Source organism: Prorops nasuta, unplaced genomic scaffold, assembly GCF_024137725.1.
Source record: "Prorops nasuta isolate Cenicafe-Biocafe unplaced genomic scaffold, Cenicafe_Pnas_1.2 PNAS00002, whole genome shotgun sequence".
Lineage (NCBI taxonomy): Eukaryota > Metazoa > Arthropoda > Insecta > Hymenoptera > Bethylidae > Prorops > Prorops nasuta.
In genome coordinates this window covers 3,289,888-3,312,704 of record NW_027116799.1, presented here as the reverse complement: position 1 = coordinate 3,312,704, position 22,817 = coordinate 3,289,888, and the positions used below count along the sequence as shown (strand labels likewise).

The 22,817-nt window shown below is 43.1% G+C and overlaps 3 protein-coding genes across 3 annotated transcripts; all 3 read left to right on the top strand.

Annotated features, from left to right (window-relative positions):
* The first annotated feature begins 586 nt into the window (after positions 1-586).
* LOC136775349 (O-acyltransferase like protein-like) lies at positions 587-8,462 on the top strand. Its single transcript, XM_066730043.1, has 10 exons — positions 587-1,407; positions 4,832-5,043; positions 5,312-5,815; positions 6,001-6,167; positions 6,236-6,404; positions 6,470-6,669; positions 6,757-6,889; positions 6,974-7,163; positions 7,247-7,389; positions 7,467-8,462. The coding sequence occupies exons 1-10, from the start codon at positions 1,197-1,199 to the stop codon at positions 8,406-8,408; spliced, it is 2,871 nt and encodes a 956-aa protein (XP_066586140.1). The 5' UTR covers positions 587-1,196; the 3' UTR covers positions 8,409-8,462.
* A 7,072-nt stretch (positions 8,463-15,534) lies between these two features.
* Positions 15,535-17,857, top strand: LOC136776907 (heart- and neural crest derivatives-expressed protein 2-like). Its single transcript, XM_066732841.1, has 3 exons — positions 15,535-16,104; positions 16,182-16,792; positions 17,463-17,857. The coding sequence occupies exons 1-3, from the start codon at positions 16,023-16,025 to the stop codon at positions 17,571-17,573; spliced, it is 804 nt and encodes a 267-aa protein (XP_066588938.1). The 5' UTR covers positions 15,535-16,022; the 3' UTR covers positions 17,574-17,857.
* A 3,586-nt stretch (positions 17,858-21,443) lies between these two features.
* On the top strand, positions 21,444-22,474 carry LOC136777992 (PBAN-type neuropeptides-like). Its single transcript, XM_066734586.1, has 3 exons — positions 21,444-21,569; positions 21,641-21,877; positions 21,961-22,474. Exons 1-3 carry the CDS (start codon positions 21,497-21,499, stop codon positions 22,188-22,190), a joined length of 540 nt encoding a protein of 179 aa, XP_066590683.1. The 5' UTR covers positions 21,444-21,496; the 3' UTR covers positions 22,191-22,474.
* The last annotated feature ends 343 nt before the right edge of the window (positions 22,475-22,817 follow it).

Below are 22,817 nucleotides of genomic sequence, written 5' to 3'. Positions count from 1 at the left end.
CGAGCCCCTGGCTACGCCAACCGGTATAAAAATTCATTAAATCCTGTCTTTCTCGTACCGATCCCTTTCGCGTTTCGACTCGTACAAAATAAATGTATGTATATACTGCATACATATATATATATATCGATCGCGGTGAACGCACTGGACAAACGCGCCGCTTCGATTCTTTTTTCCTCGGCTTTTTTCTCTCCCACCTGGGAGAAATTTTCGTCTCGAGCGGTGTTTGGGGGGATGGTGAACGGTTGTATAGTGTAGATGGACAAAACTATCGCAACAGCTATTGGGCCCGTCTTTCTCGCGGATTCCTCCCACTTGTTGCCGCGTTTCCTCGACGAGGGACACTCGACATATGCGTAATCGGCGCTATATCGATAAGACCTCAATGCGGACACACTTGCCCCCCATCATTCTCGTCGAATATATATAAGTGAATCGACGATTGACAGTACAGTCTACGCTTTACCGCGGCGTCCCCCGGTGTTTCTCGTTACGCCTTTAAATCCGCACGTGTTCGTCGGCCACGCGAGTCTTCGGCTTTCATCATCCCCCCCCCCCCCTCCCTCCCACTTATTAACTCCACGAAACGAAGCGAATTAAGCCACAAGACGATACAATAAAAAATATACATATATCACGATCAAAAGAATACAAACGCTGGTGAAAATGTGCAATCAGTGATAACGCGTGGTGCGAACAGGCTGGTAAATCACTCGAGCAAGAATTTTAATCCCGATGATCGATCGAGCATATAAAGTCGTCCCAACTGTTTTTCTCATTGTTTATCGAGAGATGATATTCCCTGTATCGCGCATCCCGATCTTGCTGTATCAGTGACGAGTTGACGCTTCGTTCGCGTTATTGAAATCCGACTAGTCGAGTTTCGCTTCGGGTGTCCCTCGACGCCCTTCGGAGCTTCTCGCCAAAGCCGAGCCAGTTTACCGATATCGTCGGACGCGAGAATTTCAGCTCGTTTCACTTGGGAGCGGAGCGTTCGTTACTAATTAATTTATCAGACCTGTCGTTCTGTTTGCTTTGCCTTATCGTTCGATTAGAGGAGCAGCATTGGCCAATCGAACATCGTCGAGCGTTGTTCGCACGTATTAGGACTCGGGGACCGTTTTCGTCGTTGCTGCGACCGATTCGGACGTCGTCCTCTCTTCAGCTTCCTCTCGTAGCGCGATTAGAGTCGAAAAATGGCCAATTCCCGTGCGAGAGTCTTGTCAACGGTGCTGCTGCTCGTCTCAACGACGCAGGCCCTGATGTCACCCACCAAACCGGAAATCCTCCTCTTCAACGTCCTCAACAAACCCTTCGTGCCATCCGACTGGGCCTCCCCGCAGTGTCTCAAAGACAGCCACCTATATCTGCAAGAACTGGCTCGTTACACGCCATGGGCGCTCTTGAGTAAGTAATATACCATTCGATTTTCCATCAAAACTAACCCTTCGAGGACTCTGCAGACTTTCAGCAAATATTATGAAGTCATCGCCGTTGATTTATCAAACTCGCGAAAATTCCTACAGCGATAATTTCGTTCCATCAATCTGCTCGTTCCAATCAAGTCAGTGCACGTTCGTCGAATTAAACAAATTCCTGAGACACTTATGTAATTCCCGAACTAATTTTGGAACCAGCCTGTTTATCCAGTTTACGAAATCGAGTGTCAAAGAGTCCGCTGGAGGGGGGTGGGAAAACACAATTCACGATGCTCTCGCGTGTTTTAATTGCATCTTCGTTGCGCAAATCCATACAGCGTTTTTTTCCTTTTTGATTTTTGGATCCATCGTCGATCGTTGCTCGAATAATTGAGACGTAGAGAAATTGATGGGAGTTGGAGTTTCCGGTGTCTAATCATCATGTTAAGTACTCGCGTTAACGATAGATCCTTGCTAGAGACGTTGAGGAAGAGAAGAAATTTTGAAGGCTCGTATACTCACACATACATACAAAATAACGTGTACAGTTGAGTAATGAAATAAAAATAGCTACACCGGTTTTCGATCGAACGCGCGCGTTTTCGTTTCACCGCGAGTAGCGAGATTGTTGATATGAAAAAATCGGAGAGAGGTTCTCTTTTCTACACATCAATTTTTCAAACAAATTTTATCTTTGGAGTTTGGTACACGCGTGGAGAGAATTGACTCTGACACTAGGTGAGACTTGCGAGAGTTCTAATTACACATTTACTCACGTGTTCGCTTACGTGACACTTGATCATGAGAAATAATCCATACGAGCCACCCATCGCGTGCTCTATCTTGTATTGCGCGTGAAAAGAAATTTTTCGAAGGAGACAAAATCACACGGCTGAGTCTATACATTCGATCAAGCTTTCCAGGGTGAAACGAACGAGTCTCCGCTGGAATCCAGTTCATCTCGATATCTCCATCAATAACTCGACATTTTTGCATCTCTCTTCTCTCGCGAGATAACAATAAACAACATATGTAACCTTTGAAGTGCGATAAGCAATTTTAAGTTATTAACCCTGTCAATTATGTAACTGCAGATATACTTAATCTTACTGGTTTATTATACTATATATATAATCTTGTTTATCGTTCAAACATGTCCTATAGATCCTCCAAATCCGTTACTGCAGACCCACCCCTTCCGGCAGACTTCCGGTGGATGTTGATCCACTCGCGATCGAGACGGTTCGCCACGGTCAATTTTCTTTCGTCGAGAGTTATAGGCAGGTGATCGGTAAAAAGAGGGAAGATCGGGAGATACGGGAGACACGCGAACACTCGCGTTGAGTGGAGTATCTGAAACAATAATATTGACTGACGTAATCGGTTTATGCGTAGTAGGAGGACAAACTGGGTCAGCAAGGAGTTGCTACGATGCCGATGACCGTCCTTGTACACACATCGGGCTTCGTGATCGATGATCGATTCATTTTTCCTCCTTTCTTTTCCTACATCCATATACGTGTATGTGTGTATGTGTGAACGCGTCTATAATCGCGGAGCAAATTCGATCGAACGTCGATAGCAACAATCAAGTTTCTTCTTCGACTTCTTCCTCGACCGGAATGCGGATCAAGGACCGTTGGACGGACTTTATGCAACAGCTTGATTTCCCCGACGATAGCGTTACAAATGTTCTCTCCACCGAATATCCTCCAAAAAAATCGCTCGATTCTTAACCCAACTAATTTCCCTTGGCTCGCGCGCCTGCGCCTTATCGGTCGACCAGCTTCCGAGCCAGAGAAACAGATTAACTTGCTTTTCCGTGAATCTGCGAACGTCACAATGCACTTCCGTATCAGGCAATGCACTCGCGACATTGAGAATGCACCGCGACGACACAAAGCTCCCATTTAATTAGAAAGTCGCAGATTTGCGGATTTTACTTGCGTTTGTGTTCAAGTGCCGTATATAGGAATTTATTTTTTCTGCTTTTAACTCTCTTCTTCTTATTTATTCCATCGTCCAAGTTCTCTCGAATTTTTCTTTAATCGTAGAATATACATTTAACTATGTTTCAGTATCGTGATAATCTATTTTTTGTATTTATAATTCATTCAATTATTTATCCATCTATCCTAGATCTCTCTAATTTTCCTTTATTTATGGATTATATATGCAACCTTGTCTCAATATGGCAGTAATATATTCTCGTGTGTGTGTGTATTTTTAATAAATTCTAGCAATTATTTATCCTCTATCCGAGATCTCTCGATAATGATTCTTTATTTACAGATTACAAATGCACCTCAGTTTAACTATCGCAGCGATCAATCTTTTGTATTTTTCATTCTTCCAACTATTTATCCATCTGTCCGAGATCTCTCGAATTTTCCTCCTAGTACTCGAGAGGTCAATAACCCCGCGTTGCTGTATCGATTGAATAAAATCGCCTGGCTATCGCCTATCGTTTCTCAACGCGAATCGGTTTGGGATTGGTCGTATTTACCACATTATTCGTTGGACTGGGCCCGAACGACCGATCAATCGTGCCAGAAACGAATGTGTGCCGAGGCTTGAATTTGAAAGACACGTGACACACGCAGTGGCATCTGTACAAACGCTCGCGTCCACGGATATCGACAGCTCCACATACGTGTATGTTCAATTGAGATAACAGTTTTATTTACAAACCGATCACAGCCTATTATACACTCCACGCATTTATCCAACGATCAACACACGGTACCAAAACCAACTCCCCACTCTCTACCGAAAACTCCTCAAGATACTATAAAAATCTGAATGCTTTCCCAACTCACTTTCCTCGGCTCGAATAAATCGTTCATTTTATCGATACAAAATTCAACAATTTTCTCTTTTTTTTTTGTATTCCAAACAGAGCCACTCGTACTCGACCGGTTTGCCAGCTAATTGTCAAAGATTTTTATTTAACACCGGTGCAGCCATTATGGTAACTCTGCCAAGGTCTGGGAGTAGGACTTGGCTACACCGTGAATCGATTTGCATCTCTAACGACGGTGTCGTCGATTCGTCACAATCGCCGCGGCTCAATTTCGTCACCGATAAGCGCTAAGAATAGATCGTTCAACAATCCATCGACGGAGAAGATCGTTGTTTGTTTGCTATATATTGGATAGTCGTCTTGAAAATATTGCGGCTCCCACGCGCGGATTCTACGTCACACAAACAATAAACAAGCTTATTGGAAGTTCGAGCGCGAAGAATAACCAATCGATCGCGATATGTATATCTCTATACCGATTGATGAACCATGAAGAAAACAAATTATATTTTTTACGGGATATTTGATTATTAATTCCGCGGAGTAATTCTACGGAAGATTGGAGAGCCGATTTATTACCGATTTTTACCGATTTTCCCCTCGTTTTCAGTGTACGATGCATCGGCCAAGGTTCCCTCGGGTATGATAACCGGGAACTACATGCAGCTGGGCAATTACGACGAGTGTCTACGGATCAATAGCGGCCACGGATTCATGGGACAGGCCTGTAGCGCCAGCGTGCAATTCGAGGTCACTCCGGATGCGAAAAATCGCAGCCAACTGGACATGGGCGATCTTCTGCAGAACATCGCAATCGCGGCAGTAAGTCGATCGTTACTCTCTAGATATTGGCCAATACACTCGAGCGAAAATAGCTCTCAAGGATCCTAGATAAGGTCTCGCGCAATCTCCAAGGTCTACTGGATAATAATTTGCGCAAGCAGAGCTTATCGATTATCGATAATTCTTCGGTAATTAATTCGAAAACTGCATTCTTGCAGGAGGAATCGTGTCCTCGTGATGCGCTCATCTTTATTGACCCGTGTAGTGACTCTTCGGCAAGATGAACATAATTCTTTTGGTTCTTCAGGGTGTGAATGGTCCTCCACTGGAGAATTCCGTGATCTACGAGTGGACCTGGTGCGTCCCGTCCAGCTGCAACAGCTCGGAGATCCAGGAAGCACTGGAGATCGCGCTGGACGCGCTGAAGGTCGATGGACGCGTGGACCTTGTGGTACACGTGCCGCAGGAGTCCTGCAGGACCCTCGAGAGCGACAAAGCCATTCTGGACACTTACGACTGGATTTACATATCTCTTCTCGTGATTATCGCCATAGCGATCGTTATTAGCACGATTTACGATCTTTTGTTGCAACGCTGGGCAGCCTTGGCCGGTCCGGAATATCAACACGGAGTAATGATCGCGTTTTCGCTTTACTCTAATGGGAAAAATATTTTTCGAACCGACAGACTCAGCGATTCGATTGGTTGTTTGGACGGTTTGCGTTTTTTGAGCATCTGTTGGATAATTTATGGCCACACTTGTTACAATGAAGCGATGGATGCGAAGATCGATCTGGAGAGAGTGCCCCAGGTGAGTATGGATCCTGGATCCACCGAGGAGTGTCTATGTCAAAATACTCTATTATAGTCTTGTCTATCCAAATATCTACCAAAGAGACATAACTTACGAGAAAAATGCTCCCTCGATAGTCCTCTTTTATCAGATTACTGCTTCGCTTTTTGATTAGAATAAAGAATTATTGGCATTTTGGACAGATGCATCACAATTGGATCAACATGTTGGCCCTCAATGGCAATATTGCAACAGACACGTTTTTCCTCCTGAGTGGAATTCTCCTGGCCTACACGTCTTACATAAAGTGGCATAGGAACACCAGCAGAGGCTTCGACGTGATTGGTCTGTACGTGCACCGATACATGAGGTGAGCTGTCAAAAATTAGCTAATCTCAAAAAGTTTCCCTCGTTGAATCAGCAGTTACCTTCATCCAGGGTGACTCCAGCCTACGCCATGATGATCGGTTTGTACGCAACTCTCTTCTATAAATTTGGTTCTGGACCACACTGGAACACTTGGGTTGGGGTCAACAGAGATTTCTGCAAAGAAAACTGGTGGACCAATCTCTTGTACATCAATAATTACGTCAACACACCGAAAATGGTACGTCTTCTACCAGTACTATATATGTTATTTTTTTCTTACTAACAGTCGTATATTTTTTTCAGTGCATGTCTCAATCATGGTATCTATCAGTGGACATGCAGTTATTTTGGTTGTCACCGATCTTCCTCTATCCCATGCTCAAGTTCACCAGAAGCTTTGTCTTCTGGATCATCATTGGTTTGGGTATTGTCCTTTCGATTCTATTTCCATTCCTCGTAACCTTCTGCAACGAGCTTACTGGCACCATGCTTTATTACAGAGAGTGAGTGTCTCCTCTATTAAATTCTTTATTTTATACACTATATACATTTATATATAGTTTCTTGTATATTTGGATTTTCTCTGTTAGGCAGGTCGATGTGGCGAACGTTTACCTGGAGATCTACACGAAGACCTACAACAGGGCTGGACCTTACATAATTGGCTTGGCTTTTGGCTACATATTGGCTAGAACTAGAAAATACAGCATTAAAGTTCCAGTTGTAAGCCTTAACTCTCTTTAGTTTACGTTGAAAATCATAATCAGCGTCCTTGACAGATTTCATCAATTTTTTCTTATTTTACAGCTTTACGTACTTCTCGGATGGATAACTGCAGCGATAGTCGCGATTTCCGTGATTTTCGGTCCCATTAGTTTTTATCAAGAGAACCATGTTTACAATAGATTGGAAGCGAGCTTCTACGCTGGCTTGCATAGAAACGTCTTTGCCCTTGCCGTTTCTTGGATCATCTTCTGTTGCTGCAAAGGATACGCAGGTATAAATTTAATAAAAGAGACTATAATTATAAAAAAGAAATACTCCTAAATATCAATCTGTACCTAAACTGCGTTTTTCCAGGTCCGGTCGAAAAATTCCTATCTTGGCGAGGCTGGATTCCCTGCAGTAAATTGACTTTCAGTGCCTATCTCTGTCATTTCCTCTTTCTCTTATCTAAAACTGGAGCCGTGCGAGCACCGACTACTCTGCAACCACTGGAAATGGTGAGAATACAATATAGAAATTTCTTCAACTTATTTATACAAGCACAAATATATAAACAGAATTATATAACTCACAGGTACGAGTTTTCTTCAGCCACTTGATGTTGACCATGTTACTAGCTATAGTATGGAGTCTCAGCTTCGAGCTTCCCTTCATGATGCTGGACAGATCACTCACCTGTCGCTGGAAGCGGCGCAGCCAATTGTTGAAGAACAAGAACCAGTCGAAATTCTTCGGGTCGATGGACTCGAAGCGTCAGTTCTGTCGTTCTATGGAAGACACCTCGTCTACTGTCTCGCAGACTTACAACGACGAAAGGACGAAGACCACCTCGGACAGTGTGTACGATTCTGCGGTGAACATAAGTTTCTGCATCGACGCGGATAACCTGGACGAGGCGAAAGTGGAGAACGTGAACAGCGTGGTGAAGAGACCTAGTTACATCTACGTAATAGACTCGTCGGATTACACGAGGGACCTGGTGAATGGTCCCAGCAGGGCGAACCATCATCATCGGTACGTGAACGTTCTGGCCGAGGAGAATCGAGAGGACTTCAGGATCTACTCGAGTGGCAGTAGATTCGGCTACTCGAACAGCGAATCGATGAACGACGAGGACATGGTATCGGTGGAGAACGATAACAATTACATGGATGAGGCAAACGACTACCTGGACGATCTGGAGAACCGCGAGGGCCAGCGGAAGAGCCACCGAGTCTCGCAGGCGAGCCTGGAAAACCGGAAGTTGTCGGTGAACAGTCTCCACGACGATTTCCATCGCGGCAGATCCATCGCAGCTTTCCACAATTTTCCCAGGAAAAGCTGCACCAGCTCGAATTTTGGCGGGAAAGACTTTGATCACGTGATCACCAGAGCCAGCGTGTACAACAATAATAATAACGCTTCCGTGCAGGAGATCCAGGACGAGGAGGAGCGCGGTTGCACGAGCAGCGGGAAAACTTTCAGCGGCAGTTTTCGCGATAAGAGAACGAGTCGCGATAATCGTTCTAAATTTTGAGAGGGATTTTGGTTGAGGGATGCGTGCGAAATGTGGGTGGGTCGATGGGGAGGGGGAACTAGTACAAAGTTTGGTACTTTCGCAGGGCGGGAAATATCCTAATAGAGAAAAATAGAGAATCCTCGTTCCGCAGGAAAATGGAGTCCTTGCAGCGGGGAGGCTCTTGGTAAAAGTACAAAAACTGCGAGTCGCGGAGAATTTTTCCGTAGAGTGAAAAGTACGAACTGAAAGCTCTAGTCAAAATTCTGTAAAGTAGGTGTGTAAGCTTATAAACACGTGTGACCAAAACTCGTACTGGTACGTATCGTATACGTGTATACATGTAGATTTCTGTCATGCTGATTATTTTGTTTTTGTTGTTGTTGAATGTTTTTAACTCTTGCTTCTCACTTTTCTCCAGAGTATAACAAAGCAATGCATTATATCGTTTCGCTTCCAATCGGCTACGATTGATCGGTGGCGCGACAGGTTGAGGTTCTGGGTAAACTGGAAGGGTTCGAATTTAGTAGGAAAAACAGTAACAAGGGCCGCTGTTTGTTTAGGCCATCTTTCTCGTTTATGGATCAAGAATGCGAGGAAGGATCGTGTAGAGTAGCTCGAGGGACTCGAAAGTAAGACGAGGAGCTGACAAAGCTTTGTCTGTTTTGTATACTATACGTATATGTATATATATATATATATATATACATATACGTACGTGGAAGCAATGGATACAACGAGCTATCCAAACAAAACAAAAGTCCCAAAAGCTCCAGGAATATTGAAATATAATACACATGCATACATATATTAACAAAGCTTTTACAAGATAAGATCGTAGATTTTGTATCGATTAAGGTCAATATACTTCTATAATGATACCCCTTCTCGTCTAACGATATTCATCTACCCTATTTCATGCTTTTTTGTCGAGTGCATTAAACAGAAATTTATAGGTGGTGTGTGTGCGACCTGGGAAGGGGTGCGATATATGTGGGAATGCGATGACATCATTAGAACTCGTTTAAGGGTTGCAAGTGCAGTTTTCGACACGTGCACGAAAATTCTCCAGGGACACGTGTCGTGGGAAGAGATCTCCTGTACTGTAAAATAGAGTCACTTGTATAATATATATATATATATATATATTAGTAAAGAGAAATAAATAAGAAAAGTAAGAATGACTGGAGGATATAATTATGTGGCAAAGCGTAGAATGGAGAAAAGCCCCCTTGGCCCACATAGATGATTCGATTGGAAATTAAAGGGGGACGAAAATTAATGGTGAAAGCAGAAGGAATATAATTAGGTTGATACTTGCGTCAGAGTGTTATTGTTGTCAAAGTATCTTTATCTGGTGAAACGTTTCCATCGAGTAAATTGGCTGAAAGTCCATCCAGCTAAACGGCACTGGCTTCCCGCAGAGACAAACAGAGGGAATGGATTTCACTCGGGGTCTCCTCATCGACGTGTGGCCAACATCTGCGTGCCCACCGTTTTTCCGCAACGCGAAACATTTCACTCGATGCGCCACCACTCGACAGGCCTTACCCCCACCTCTCGATATTCCTATCTCTCGCCCTCTTCATTGCTTTACGGCCCATGATTTTTTTTCCACGCGTTATTAACATGCACAATGAACTTTGGCCCGTATCAAGCTCATCTGCTTATTTACCAAGAGTCGCTGGGACATTTATTCATATATTATACGTAGATTTATAGAAAGACTGCATTTCAACACAATAATCTGAAGTTCTAGACAGATCAGTCGTTATATATATATTGGTGTGTTGCTCCTGCGAGCTTTAATTTGTTTTGAACGTTACTTTTTTAGTCGACATTTTTTAGGGACTGGGATGGTTTTTTGTGGCAGGAGCGAGATGATCGGTACAAGAGAAAAAATCTGAGGCCATGACTGGCGCCGACCTACCCCGTGGTCCTTGTTCGTGGCAGTTTGTAAAATGAAAAGGGAGGATGTGCCTCGGACTAGCACGCGCCACCATAAAGTGCAACCAGACGTATGGAGACAATGAGATGCTGCACAATGCTCCAGACGTACAGCTCGAATGACCCGAGTCCTTTGACTTTACGAATTTTTCCAAGGATCATATCTGGCGCGCATGTGGAAATCTATCCTTTTCAACCATTACAGTTTTTATGCAATATATCCTGCAAATGAATATTCAACAATTAGCTATTTCTACTTTCTCGAATATTCTGCCATAAATCGTATTTTCGTCAATATAACGAAACGATCGCAAACGGGTTAGATGAGGAAATGACGAGTGGAAAACGGAAATGAACGCGAATAACTGTTTAAACAATAAAATTCAATTGCTTGTAAAAAGAAATTAAGTCGATATTTCTGTTGTGTAATGATGTGCCAAAAATCGCCTTTTCGTCAATACAACCACCGATCGCAAACGGGTAAGCCGAGGAAACGTCGAGTGGGAAAAAGGAAAGAACGTGAATGAGCGTTCGGACATAAAAATTTTCAAGTGCTTGCACATGAGGCTTAAGGTTTTCGGCTACCTACGTCAGCGGGCTGGAAGAAGCTCGTAAATCGTCCACGGGGATATCGACCACGGGAGTCTGGCGCCATTGTAAGACGAAACCTACCCCTCTGTTCACGAGGACGCTTAAAAAAATCTCGCAATGAAATAGAAGAAAAGGAAAGAATGTCAAAATCATTGGAAAAGTTTTGAAAATATTTTATTGGAATTAATTGAGAGATACAAGATCGGTTTGCTTATATATCGTTTAGGACCAGAAACATATTAAGTTTCGTGTCAACTGTAAGAGATCCTCGATGCGTGAACGCCCACTTCGGGAGGAAACTCGATGCGGGGGCGTAGTGATTTCTTGGGCCAAAAACTATCTTGGCAGGGTTGTGTTTGTTGATGAAAAAATTAATCGTGGATACGAACATCGGTAGTTTTGTTTTTGGCGCTGATTGACTGGGCCGGTGCTAGCTTTTTGCCAGCTCCATTGGCCCTGGGAAAAAGGCAGATAAGGCCACTTGAGTCTCGACTCCAATCTGATTCACTGACCGTCGCTACTATTTCCAGCTCCTTTTGGACGCTAATTAAAGCTGCGAGCTTTTATCGTAAGCTCTACTCGAGATTGATCCATCGAGATTTTACAGATTAAACGTTAAAATCTTTTTTTTAAGTTATTTATTATCACAAAAAATTTCTATCTTTTCTACCATCAGGCTTCTATTGAATCAACTGTTTTTATATTCTGTTGAGATTCTCTTGTAACGAGAGGATTCCCAAGTCGCCGATGATAAAGGGTTTATGAATTATTATTTTAAGAATTAACTTTGACCGTGGTGCGTTTGTTTGTACAAGAGAGAGATAGAGAGTGAGAGAGAGAGAGGCTCGATGAGGATTCCCTTGTCGGAACGAGAAATACGATACTGCTCAAATTTTTATTAACCCAGATCAGGGTCATAGCTTCCCTTCACAAGGAACTACTGTGTCTCAGAAAAGTACGAAAAAAATGGTTTGTTTATTGTTCCAATAGTTAGTAGCAAGTAGCCCCCTGGCTTCTGAAACACGTGAACTTTCGTTGCTCGCTCGTTTCAACGTTTAACCTTTCGTATATAGCTGATCCAAATGACGAGTAATCGTTCTCCAAGCGTTCAAGGACTTTCCGGGAGCTAATCATAGGGACTTCCGGTGCTTGGGGTAAGATTTTTTGGAGAGGGATTCTTATGAATGAGTATGATGTAGGGGGGGGGGGGAGTAGTAGTAAGCAAATCCACGTGGAAAAGATATATACAGAGGACACGTGCACGAGAAAGGAACGTGTTTACTCTCAGTGTCCTTGGCTGGTCCTGTCCAGCACACGCCATCCACGACTACACCTGACGCTACGTATCAATACCCTTTCTTATCGATTCAACAATTACCATATATAATACCCAAAAATCACCCCGTGACGCATCTCGAGTGGGGTTTTGCGGCTGTGCACAAAATTTGGACGAAAATACTCGATGGAAAATGAAGAATGATTTTGAAAGTTTCGCTTCGTAGCGATGAAGAGTAGCACCGCGAGGCTCCATTAATACTCGGTAACGCAATAAACTATATTTAGGGGGCGGCATGGCGTTTGCTTGGTATGATTTGATATCTTCTGAAATGCCACATGGCCCCTATGACTTTCCTCTCTACTCGCCAACGCTAAACCGTGAAACTTTTAACGTTTAGCGATTTTCATTAGAAAGAAAATGGATAATCGGATATATATATATAGGCAGAGGAAAATTATTGGAGATTTTACATTGATCGATGGGACGACTTGCTACTGGATCTCTGAAAGACGAGTACACGCAGAGTGATAGGTTATTATACCTAATTTCTCCATTAAGCGGGAGCTCGAAATGTTTCGTGGGTTTACGAGCAAAAACTGGACAGAAAAACTTGTGCGTCGAGCATGATCGTACTTCACTTTTATGCGTTTTCGAGAACTCTAGTTGTACGTACGAGCTGTGACAAGAAGAGGAATCTGATCGGTTCTCCACACGTATTAAGTCTTGTTTAGGAGGAGGAGGAATTTCCTGACATGGCGAGGAACCACGTGTCATCGCGAGGAAAATAAATAAATTTGTTTAACTGTGCACCGATGGAGCGCAGAAGCACGTTTCTCGTGTTTACGCTTTGCTGCTCCTGTCCGGAAAAATGGCCTACTTAACGACGGAAATAATAATTCCGAGTCGTCGACGTCGTCCACGTGGCTACCGGAAGTCCTCCGCGTGCACGCGTCGTTTTCACTTTTCTTATAGGAATAAACAAATTTCATGGATTCTCGAGTAATTGTTAATGAATTATTTTCTTCAAGGTTATTATAATTATTATTAAAAATCGATGATTCGTTTTCTCAAGGAAAAGAGAAGGTGGCGAATGGAAACTGAAGTTTGGAAAATTTTGAGAAAATTAGAGGAAGGAAGTGTAAGAAGTATAGGGGCTGAAGGATTGTCGAGAGGGTGGATCCTGCGGTTTCCAGAGCGAGCACGATTAGAGGCGATTAGAGGTGTTCTGGATTGCGTCGGGCTACCGCAAAAGCTCTCGGCACCGTTTTCCTGGAGGGTGAGAACCCCCTCGAACTGGCATCTGCCAGTTGGCCCGTATCCTGCCAAGTGTACGCCGTAGAGGGGGGAGAAGCGGGGGAGGATGCGCCAGACACGAACCACCCCCGCTTCTATACTCAACCACTTAGCTATCGCGATTATTACTTAATAGATACCGCGAGACGTCGGCAGCCACAAAAGATCCTCATTATCGCGCTTTATCCACCCTGTCCCTTCGTAACCTCCCTCCCTTAACCTCCTCACCTTCCTTCTGCATACTTTCTCCCTCCCAACTTTCTACTTCCGTTTTCATCGATCAAAATGTAAAATGTTTTTAATTTTTAACAAAATTATATTGTAAAACTCGTATATATATTATACTTCATCCATCCAGCTCTTTCGTAAAATCCTCTTGAACCTCTTCACTCCTCCGCTACATTTTCTTTTCCTTCCTACTATAAACTTTCGCTTCCAACTCTCGATCAAAATAAAAAATATTTTAACTTTTCAAAGGAATTATTACAAAATTCGTATATATTATACTTCATCCATCAACTTCATCGTAAAATCTCCTTGTACTTATTTAAACTCCTATATACTGCATATTCTTTTTCTTTTCAGCATCCAAATTAGTTTCAGAACACAATATATTCCAAATTTTCAACAGAATTAATATATAATTCATACATTACTCTATTAAAATATAGTACATTAATTATAGTTTCTCGACCCAATCGAAAAAATTGTAACTATATATAGTCTTATATGAATTAGAAGTTATTCTCCCAAGCACCTCCTCGAGTCTCAAGGATCCAAGGAAGGTGAAGAAAAAGTCAGGTCCTCGTGAAATCTAGTCTTGGGAAAGTGGTCTTCCGACTGGGGAAAGGAGCCGCGCGGTAACCGCAAGGCGAGACTTCAAAGGGACAGATGAAAATTTGTCGTTTTCCTCACAAGTGCTCTTTCAATTGTGCTCCACTCCTCTTCCTCCTCCAACTTTTTAGAAACGAAGTCAGCCAGATCAGCCGTAGTCTGCACCGACGCCAACCTCTCCACCAATCATTTTCACTGGTCCTATCTCCACCCAGAACCAGCTGAGTAAAAAACTACGCTTTCCCTGTAGCGCCACGTGAAATACGTCATTGAAAAAAACTCATCATGTTCGACTAATTCAGGGATCATCCTTGCTATCCTTCAGATCGTTTAGACATTTTTTTCTTACACCACTCTACCAGATAAGAAGAGGATCATTGAAAACTCTCCCCCCTCTCTTCCACGGAGCAGCAAATAATATATTAAAACATTCGAAAATGTTATTCAACAAAATTTTTCCAATCGATCAGTGAGTTTTTTCAATTTTTTTTTACAATTACCCAGCGATTGGTCGATTCATCTTAATGCGAAGATAAATGAAATAATTATTATCGAAATGTCGCCTGCGCGCGTCTGGCATTCTAGAAGCGGGAGACCAGACGCCTATACTCGATTATCAACCTTAATGTCCCAGCTAACTATTTTTTCCACCTCTTTTTTGCTTTTCATAAGCCTCGATAGCCAAGCTCTCACTCGGGGCGTCTGTGAATAAATAATCTTTCGAGCGAGAAAGTTATAAATAAATGGAATCCGTCGAAGCGCATATCCCTGCCTTGTTTCGATACAAGAATTAGTTGATGAAAAATATCGTAGACAAGTGTAGGTGGATCTATTAATGCGAACGAGTTGCTGGAGGAAGGGTGGAGAGTCCCTCGGGAGCTTCGGCCCTTCGGAAAACTCCAGAAAGGTTCTTTCACTAAACTTTGCTTGGAATTTTTTCTCAAAGGGTTCCCGTGAAAATCACCGGATATCATTCCGTTTTTAGACCAGCATTCGCTTCAAATTTGTAACTCTGATTAATCGCGCCTCTTCAACGTCGTTATTAAAGGGATAACTCGAAGCAGCAATTTTCTGCTTATAATTATTCAGCGTTGAAGGCCGGATGTCAATAGAAGAGAAAATAGCGGTATATATTGGCGAGATGACGTCACGGGGCCTTACGAGATAATCGAGCGAATAGATCAGAGATCAAAGGGAGGAAATGGGTGCGGGTAACCGCGATACAGTACTAAATCACACTACATCCCCTCAGCCCCAAGGACTGCTCATGTTCAATTTAGTAATTGAACTTGGGCGTTGCTATACGGGGGCGGAAACTGGCTCTGCTCCGCCTTTGGCTCAACGCCGTTGGTCGAGTATCGATACACCCACTCGTGCTCGGGGCAAAGCCAGCTCAACGAGCTCCTAATCCCACCAAGGACCCCAGCCCCTCGTTGCTGAGTTCAACTCGCAGTGTCAGTTTGACCGCATCCGGTACCGCCGCGCTGACCTTACAATCCTCCAGTTTGTCGAACAAGACGCGCTCGTAGTCAAGAAGTAGCTCCAAGAAAATCCCTTAAGAATCATCAGACTCGAAAGGATATTCCTGTGAAAATTAGCTGTAATTAGCGTCCTTTGGTATTTAAGAGTTGTCAGTTGTGATCAGTGAGAAAAATTCTGGTGGATTGTGAATTTTGTTCAAGTGCATCGACATGATTGGTGGATACGAGACCCAGGAGGATTATTATCCGCAATGGCACCAGCCCTGTAACTACGTCACGCAGCTACCCTATGGTAAATTAATTATTTTTAAGATAGACTTTCTTCTCACGATGATTCGTGAGTATTAATGGTAGACAGGAATTTTTCAGGGGGTCCTTTGGGATTGTCGGATATGGACACGCAATCGACTTACTGGGGAGGAGATTCAGGGATTTCCGGGGGTAGTTCCGGCGCCGGAAGTCCAGCAGCCTCGACACCTCCGCTGATAGAAGAGCTGGGCGTGCAGGATTCTTATTCGCCGGGTCTTCAGCAATATCAGCAAGCCCCGATGCATCATTATACTGGCATGAATTATCCTCAGCAACAGGAAAATCCTCACATCCAACAGCAGCAACATCATCAGATGCAGATGCAGCGACGGGAGCACGAATTTCCCGGCAACCACATTGGCCAATCGGCATCCGTTCTTCAGCAGCATCTTCATCAGGCCCCTGTCAGGCCCAAACGACGAAACACAGCGAATAAAAAGGAGAGGAGACGGACCCAGAGTATCAACAGCGCCTTTGGAACACTCAGGGATTGCATTCCTAACGTTCCAGCTGACACGAAATTGTCGAAGATCAAAACTCTCAGACTCGCTGCTTCCTACATCGGCTACCTGATGGCCGTTCTCGAAAGCGACGATGGCGAAGAGCCACAAACCTTCCGTGCTGAAATCCTGTCGAATGGTAGACGTACGAAAACCTCGCAGTTCAATCAGGTAAATTTTCTCAATTTTCTTCGTCAAGTTTGCTTTTTTATTACTCGACTCTGAAGTACCAAGTTTCTTTAATGAAACTAATTCGCATCAGCTACTTCGGACAGATTTTCGTTCATCCCAAATAGGTCGTTGGCATTCGTCTGTTTATGAGTTCGTGTCTCGAAACACTTCATAATTTAACTTGTACGGGAACCCTGAAGAGACTCCTATGTATTTCCACTCGCCTTTTTTTTCTCACGCGGTTACTCATCAGCGTCCATTTCTCGAGCATCGAGTTTACTCTCAGCGTTAAAATTCCTCTGCATATATTTCCTGAATGAGCTACGAATGAAAAAACGATGTGATAAAATATTGTCAAGCTTAAAATTCAATAAGGATATTACGAGGGTAATTTTAGATTAAACGCGATGACGTAATATTTTAGCGAATATTGGACGATCCTGACGAGTCTCTCAGTACGAGACACAATAAAGCTCTTAAGCCACTTTCACAAGCATAGATTTAAAGTAAACACTAGACTCTTTAATCGATCGTGACCACTGTGCACGGTTCGAGTGTCTGACCTTAAACCTATCAACGTTTCACGAGTCCTTCTCGTACTTTTATGGATTATATATTTTATATTTTTTTTCTCCGCTTGGAGAATAACGTAATTTTTATTTGGTTGCAGAGCGAGTGTCTCAGGCACGAGGAATCAAAGAGCAAGGGCCGAACGGGTTGGCCCCAGCACATGTGGGCCTTGGAATTGAAGCAGGAATCACCCACGAACCAAATATTATAAGTCCACTCGATCCTCGATAGTATACCAAGGATTTTCTTCGCTATGAGAAAAATCCATGTAAATACACTTGTAAATAACAACTCAGTCCTGTTTCGAATAATTAGTCATCGATGTTCGTGTAACTGTACCAAAGAGTATTAGGTGTTTGTCCTGAGATAAGCGATTTAAGTTGTAATTAATTTTTACCCAAAGGACGAACGAGCTTCGTGATAGATTTAGTAAGGAGCTCGATGAGAGTAGTGGCGTCTGTATAAAGAGTTTTGTATAAAGTGAAGTTGCAGCAATAAAACCATTTACCACAATGTAATAGAATTGTTTCTTTTTTTAATTTCGCTTTTCCCTACAACACACAATTCTTTCTCCATTCGCCAGTGCAAGTGCAAGACAACAGGTTTCAAATGTTTTGGCTGCTCGGCGCCCCCCAATATTTGTTATAGAATCCCCCAAAACTCTGAAGAAAAATTGTAGGTTAGAATCTATGGAACTCGAAGAGTTTTATTAGTTCAACAGCCTGGATCCGATGCATGAGTCAAATCGGTGCTACGATCAGTGGATCGTGAGAACCAGCGTTGAAAGGATGGGATAATTTGTAAGAGTAAATATTATTTTTCTCGGCGTCGATTGAGCGTGGCAAATAAATCGACGACAAGTCGGCGACATTGTATTATCACAAAGCGTCGTATCTATATTGTCGGCTCGAGTAACGTTATTTGTTTAAAGAATCAAGTGGTCCGGAAGAAAGTTACTGCCAAACATCAACGAAGCATCGTAAACACACTCTTCGTCGACCGACCAAGAATAATATTCCAACATGGACACAAATTTTTCAACGACGCAGAAAAATTGTTGTGGAATTAATTAATTGGCGTGGATCACCGTGAGACTTTGGGAAAATAGAGTATCGATATCTACACACTCTCCGGGTGATTTTGAGCGTGACCGTCGGTCAAAGTGGCACCAGCAGTCCCATAATTCATCCGGCTGGCGATACAACGAAACATCGGGATCGAATTTCTGCAAGCGCATCCTTAGGGACGCCGAGACAAAAAAGGGCCGAACGTTTCCGTCCTCTGACAAATCGGTTTAACCAGTATCCTCCTAGACGTCCAATTGACATTTGCTACCAACACTGGCACAACAACTGTCGGACACGCTTTTCCATCGACATTTTCCACTCGAATTTTATTCGTCCTACTATTTTCATAATTTCCCACAAAGTCGCTTAGGATAATCCTGGAAAAATCTAATTTTCGTGGAAAATAACAGGATAACTATTGAACATGGAGGGATAGTAGGCAAGATTTTCCAGGACTCATGGCGCCTTTCGGAGGAATGCGGATGGGGAAATCCAATAAGTTAATAAACGTGGGCGGAGCTTCCACGAAGCAAGCGCAAAGCTGCCTCGCGGGGATTCGACAAAACAATGAAGTATCAGAAAAGTACTCTAATCATATCAGACAGCCCGGCAGAATTTTCATGGCGGAGAAAAGTTTTATCCAACCCTTCCACGCTATCCCTTATTATCTCGCCAAGTAAATTACATTTTCACCGTGTAAAAAATCCAGTGTAATTATTCACGTGCGAATATTGTTACACTGAATGAGAGAGAGAGAGAGAGAGAGAGAGAATTTGTCATTTCTCTTATGAAGACTATTAATTAAAACATTTGGCTGGCTGACAGTTCTGTCAAAATAACGTCAACGAGGAGATTCCTGGCAAATTTGGGGGATGAGAAATGATTTTTGGAGGAGAGTCGAGGACAAAGAGTGGAACTGGTAGTGGCACGTGCTCCACAGGAAGGTGTTAAACCGGTCAAAGATGAGAGGGTGAATCCGGCTTTGTAAACTCTTGCCTTGACGCAGCCCAGAACACCTCGAAACCGACGGCTACGATATAAACAGCAGGAGAACTCGGTTATTCTTGGTACACCCACACACGCGTACAATGTATCTCTCTCTCTCTCTCTCTCTCTCTCTCTCTCTCTCTCTCTCTCTCTCTCTTTATCCAAGTCTCTTATAAAAATCAATTGAATTCCCATTGTTTCCAGCCTCTCTCGATCAGCTGGTGCAACAATCACTGTCAAAATCTAGATAAATATCGATCAGGAGCAAAGTGAATTACGATTTAGTTAATTTCGAACCTGCCATCTGATCAGGAATCATGGGTGCATCAACCCCTCATCCTGCGTGCGTTACTCGAAGTATAACAAGGGGTGAGGATCCAGATTATTATCACGTTTAGATTTTTATCTCGCGCTGGAGACTCAATCTGACAAATGGCTTCTATATATATATATGTATAGTAAACAGAAGAGCAATATTCAGCAATTACTAAGGACTGGACAATCATTCGTTTAAAACTATAAAACGTATATAAAAAAATTAGCAATGATTCGAGTTAGAAAAACTTTCTCATGCATGAATGGTTGTAGATGATTTTTTTTAAGTTATGAGAAGATTGTACGATTTGTCACGTGCAAGCTTTTGGATACAACAGATGCATCTCTTACATCGATTGGGGTGGAGGTAACAAAAAAGAGCCATGAAGCAAAGGTTTGTTTGCTTTGGCAAGTATCGAAGTTCATGTACGACTCGAATCCACTCGTAGTCCCATTGAAAAAACAGCGAATCCATGTGTGGACTTGGTATTAATTGGCAACCTCGACTTAACATACTATATATATATATATATGTATATATACATATTAGCTTCCACACAACACGGTGTATATTATTCGAACGCTGACGCGATAAAACCCAATGGAAAAACTTTATTTATCTCTGACACATTCCATCGGATGGATATGAAATCGTGGAGAAGAATAATTAATCGAACCATAATTGTATCGATTTAATTATTCTAGATCTGTTTTTATTAAACGATGCACTAAATCGAGTAAGCAAAAATCCGTAAGAATTTCTTGGCGTTTCAGCGTTGGAAGATGAAGAAGCAATGATGCTAATGCCCAGCAGCGACTGGCCTTTTATAGCGGAGCCTGGCAGGAGTCGATCCGCTTGATCCCCAAATTGAATTGGATAATTGACAGACTTAACCCAAGACTGATCGTCGACCGGCAGGCAAATCCGAGAGGTTGCGTTCATTTATAAACGCGAGATTCGTGAAAAATACTCTGCGTGGGTGGGAAATTCCTGTCTCACGAAAATACAATGATTATGCTCATCGTAATGGTAAGATTCCTCTCTCTCTCTCTCTCTCTCTCTCTCTCTCTCTCTTTGAAACTATTAGCCAGAGATCAAATTAGAGCTCAGTTAGCTGATTTATTTTCCAGCGAGTGACTCAGCGCATCGACAAGCGGATCAATTGTTTCTGGATGCAATTAGGTACTTCTAATCGGAGTCAAAGGTCACCATTAATCAAGCATTGATCGTTAGAAAGAGATGCATCGTTGCAGAAGACGAGGAAAATATTTATGAATTATTAGTGCAGTATAACATATATATATATAAGAAACAATGTAAAAAGGATTGAACCCAGATATCCGATAGCGTAAGAATATAAGACATAGATATACATATATATATATATGATAAAAGAGGTCCTGGAGGAGCGACGGAGCGAGGAAACCTGGATGCGTGGGCTCGATCTATTTCAGTAGTCGTCCAGGATTCTCATTGAGTATGTAGGAGCTTTGCCGAGTCAAATGGAGACGGATCACCCGCGGCACTGAGGAGATTTGCCCCAGGGGGTCACTGGATAGTGCGCAGGGATCCGAGAGGAGAAGGACGAAAAGGACGAATGGAGCTTTAGAGATTGAACGAAGACGGGTGCAGGAGGAGAGGAAAGGGTGGGAAAAACAAGGATTTAAAGCCAACTAACACCTCTCGCTATCGCCTATATAATCCACTGCTCGCCTTCCCCAGGACACCATTCTTTGCCAGGACTCCTGCGAACCCGAACGAGCGATGATCGACCTCAGCAACTTTACCTTCCTCGTTCTGCTGCTTCTCTTCGTCTCCCGTGCCGCAGGCGAATACGGTACGCGACAACATTTTTATTGATTTCTTCGAGATATCTTCCACAAGTTTGTCAACATCTCAATATTTCAGACAACAGAGAAGCTTCGAGGGGAGTTTCGGGAGAGAGGAGCGAGGCCGGTGATTTTCGTCCCTGCATCGACGGCAAATGCATAAAACGCACCACGCAGGAAGTCACCAGCGGTATGTGGTTCGGGCCGAGACTCGGCAGACGACGTAGATCCGGTGTGAAACCGGAAATCGACCCGGAAATCGAAGCTATCGCGAATGTCTTGGATGGTGCTCGTTGGGCCCTCATCTCTATTCCAGGTGGGAAGACTGTTTTTTTTTGTACTTAATTGACGTTGGAAAATTGTGAACGTTTTACTTGACCCGTGCTTCATCATCGACAGCCGAAGCCACCGCGTCTGGCGATAAACGGCAGACAACGACGTTTACACCGCGTTTGGGCCGGGAATCTGGCGAGGACTTCCTGTACGCCAACTCCCGGGACCAGGACGACTTTCTGGACGACGATCAGGGTGTTCCTCCGCTGTTCGCGCCTCGTCTAGGTCGACGACTACCCTTCGCACCCTCCCCGAGACTCGGACGACAACTTCGGGCCCTCTTCCGGAAAATCTGAACAATCCCGAACCTCCAGGATCCTTGAATCGTCGAAGAATGACTACCCCGAGCATATGATATACAGAAACGAACTTGTATTTATTTTTACTCGGAACGCCTGCGAATAATCATTTCATCCTTTATAACTTAGGCTCAATAAAAATGCAATTCTTTATAAAAATTCTTAGCGATTCATTATCCGTTACTTCTTCATTTATTTTGAATTTGTCGATATTCCCTTGGTCTTGTTCGATAATTTACTGTAGAATTATGTAAATACCAGAAAAATAATAATGATTGAGAAATGGAGATTTTCCTTAGTTTCTTTTTGAGAGTGGGTGGGAATTACTCAGCGATCACGCGCCAAGTTGACACTTGGGGGAAATTAGTCGAAGCACCAGGAAACAGTACAGGGGCTCGGCTCGATTCTCTCAGGGTAAATTGGTATAAATTGCTGACAGGAATGAAGACTGAGATTTAATAGGTGTGTGGAGAAGTACCGAGGTTGGAATTGAAAATTAAAGTTCTGAAGTAAGTATATATATATTTATAACGTGTCGATTAGAGAAACAATATGAGAAGCATGTACGATTGGATTGGGGAATTGATAAGAATGATAAATACGCATAGTTTTGGGATGAGGTGA

What these genes read in the sequence shown, in the direction of transcription:
- LOC136775349 (XM_066730043.1), top strand. Translation starts at nt 1,197, where the DNA reads ATGGCCAATTCCCGTGCGAGAGTCTTGTCAACGGTGCTGCTGCTCGTC. An exon ending in CACGCCATGGGCGCTCTTGA is followed by an intron (nt 1,408 to 4,831) that starts GTAAGTAATATA and finishes CCTCGTTTTCAG; the next exon opens with TGTACGATGCATCGGCCAAG. An exon ending in TACGTGCACCGATACATGAG is followed by an intron (nt 6,168 to 6,235) that starts GTGAGCTGTCAA and finishes ACCTTCATCCAG; the next exon opens with GGTGACTCCAGCCTACGCCA.
- LOC136776907 (XM_066732841.1), top strand. Translation starts at nt 16,023, where the DNA reads ATGATTGGTGGATACGAGACCCAGGAGGATTATTATCCGCAATGGCAC. An exon ending in CGTCACGCAGCTACCCTATG is followed by an intron (nt 16,105 to 16,181) that starts GTAAATTAATTA and finishes GGAATTTTTCAG; the next exon opens with GGGGTCCTTTGGGATTGTCG. An exon ending in AAACCTCGCAGTTCAATCAG is followed by an intron (nt 16,793 to 17,462) that starts GTAAATTTTCTC and finishes ATTTGGTTGCAG; the next exon opens with AGCGAGTGTCTCAGGCACGA.
- LOC136777992 (XM_066734586.1), top strand. Translation starts at nt 21,497, where the DNA reads ATGATCGACCTCAGCAACTTTACCTTCCTCGTTCTGCTGCTTCTCTTC. An exon ending in CCGTGCCGCAGGCGAATACG is followed by an intron (nt 21,570 to 21,640) that starts GTACGCGACAAC and finishes TCAATATTTCAG; the next exon opens with ACAACAGAGAAGCTTCGAGG. An exon ending in GGCCCTCATCTCTATTCCAG is followed by an intron (nt 21,878 to 21,960) that starts GTGGGAAGACTG and finishes CATCATCGACAG; the next exon opens with CCGAAGCCACCGCGTCTGGC.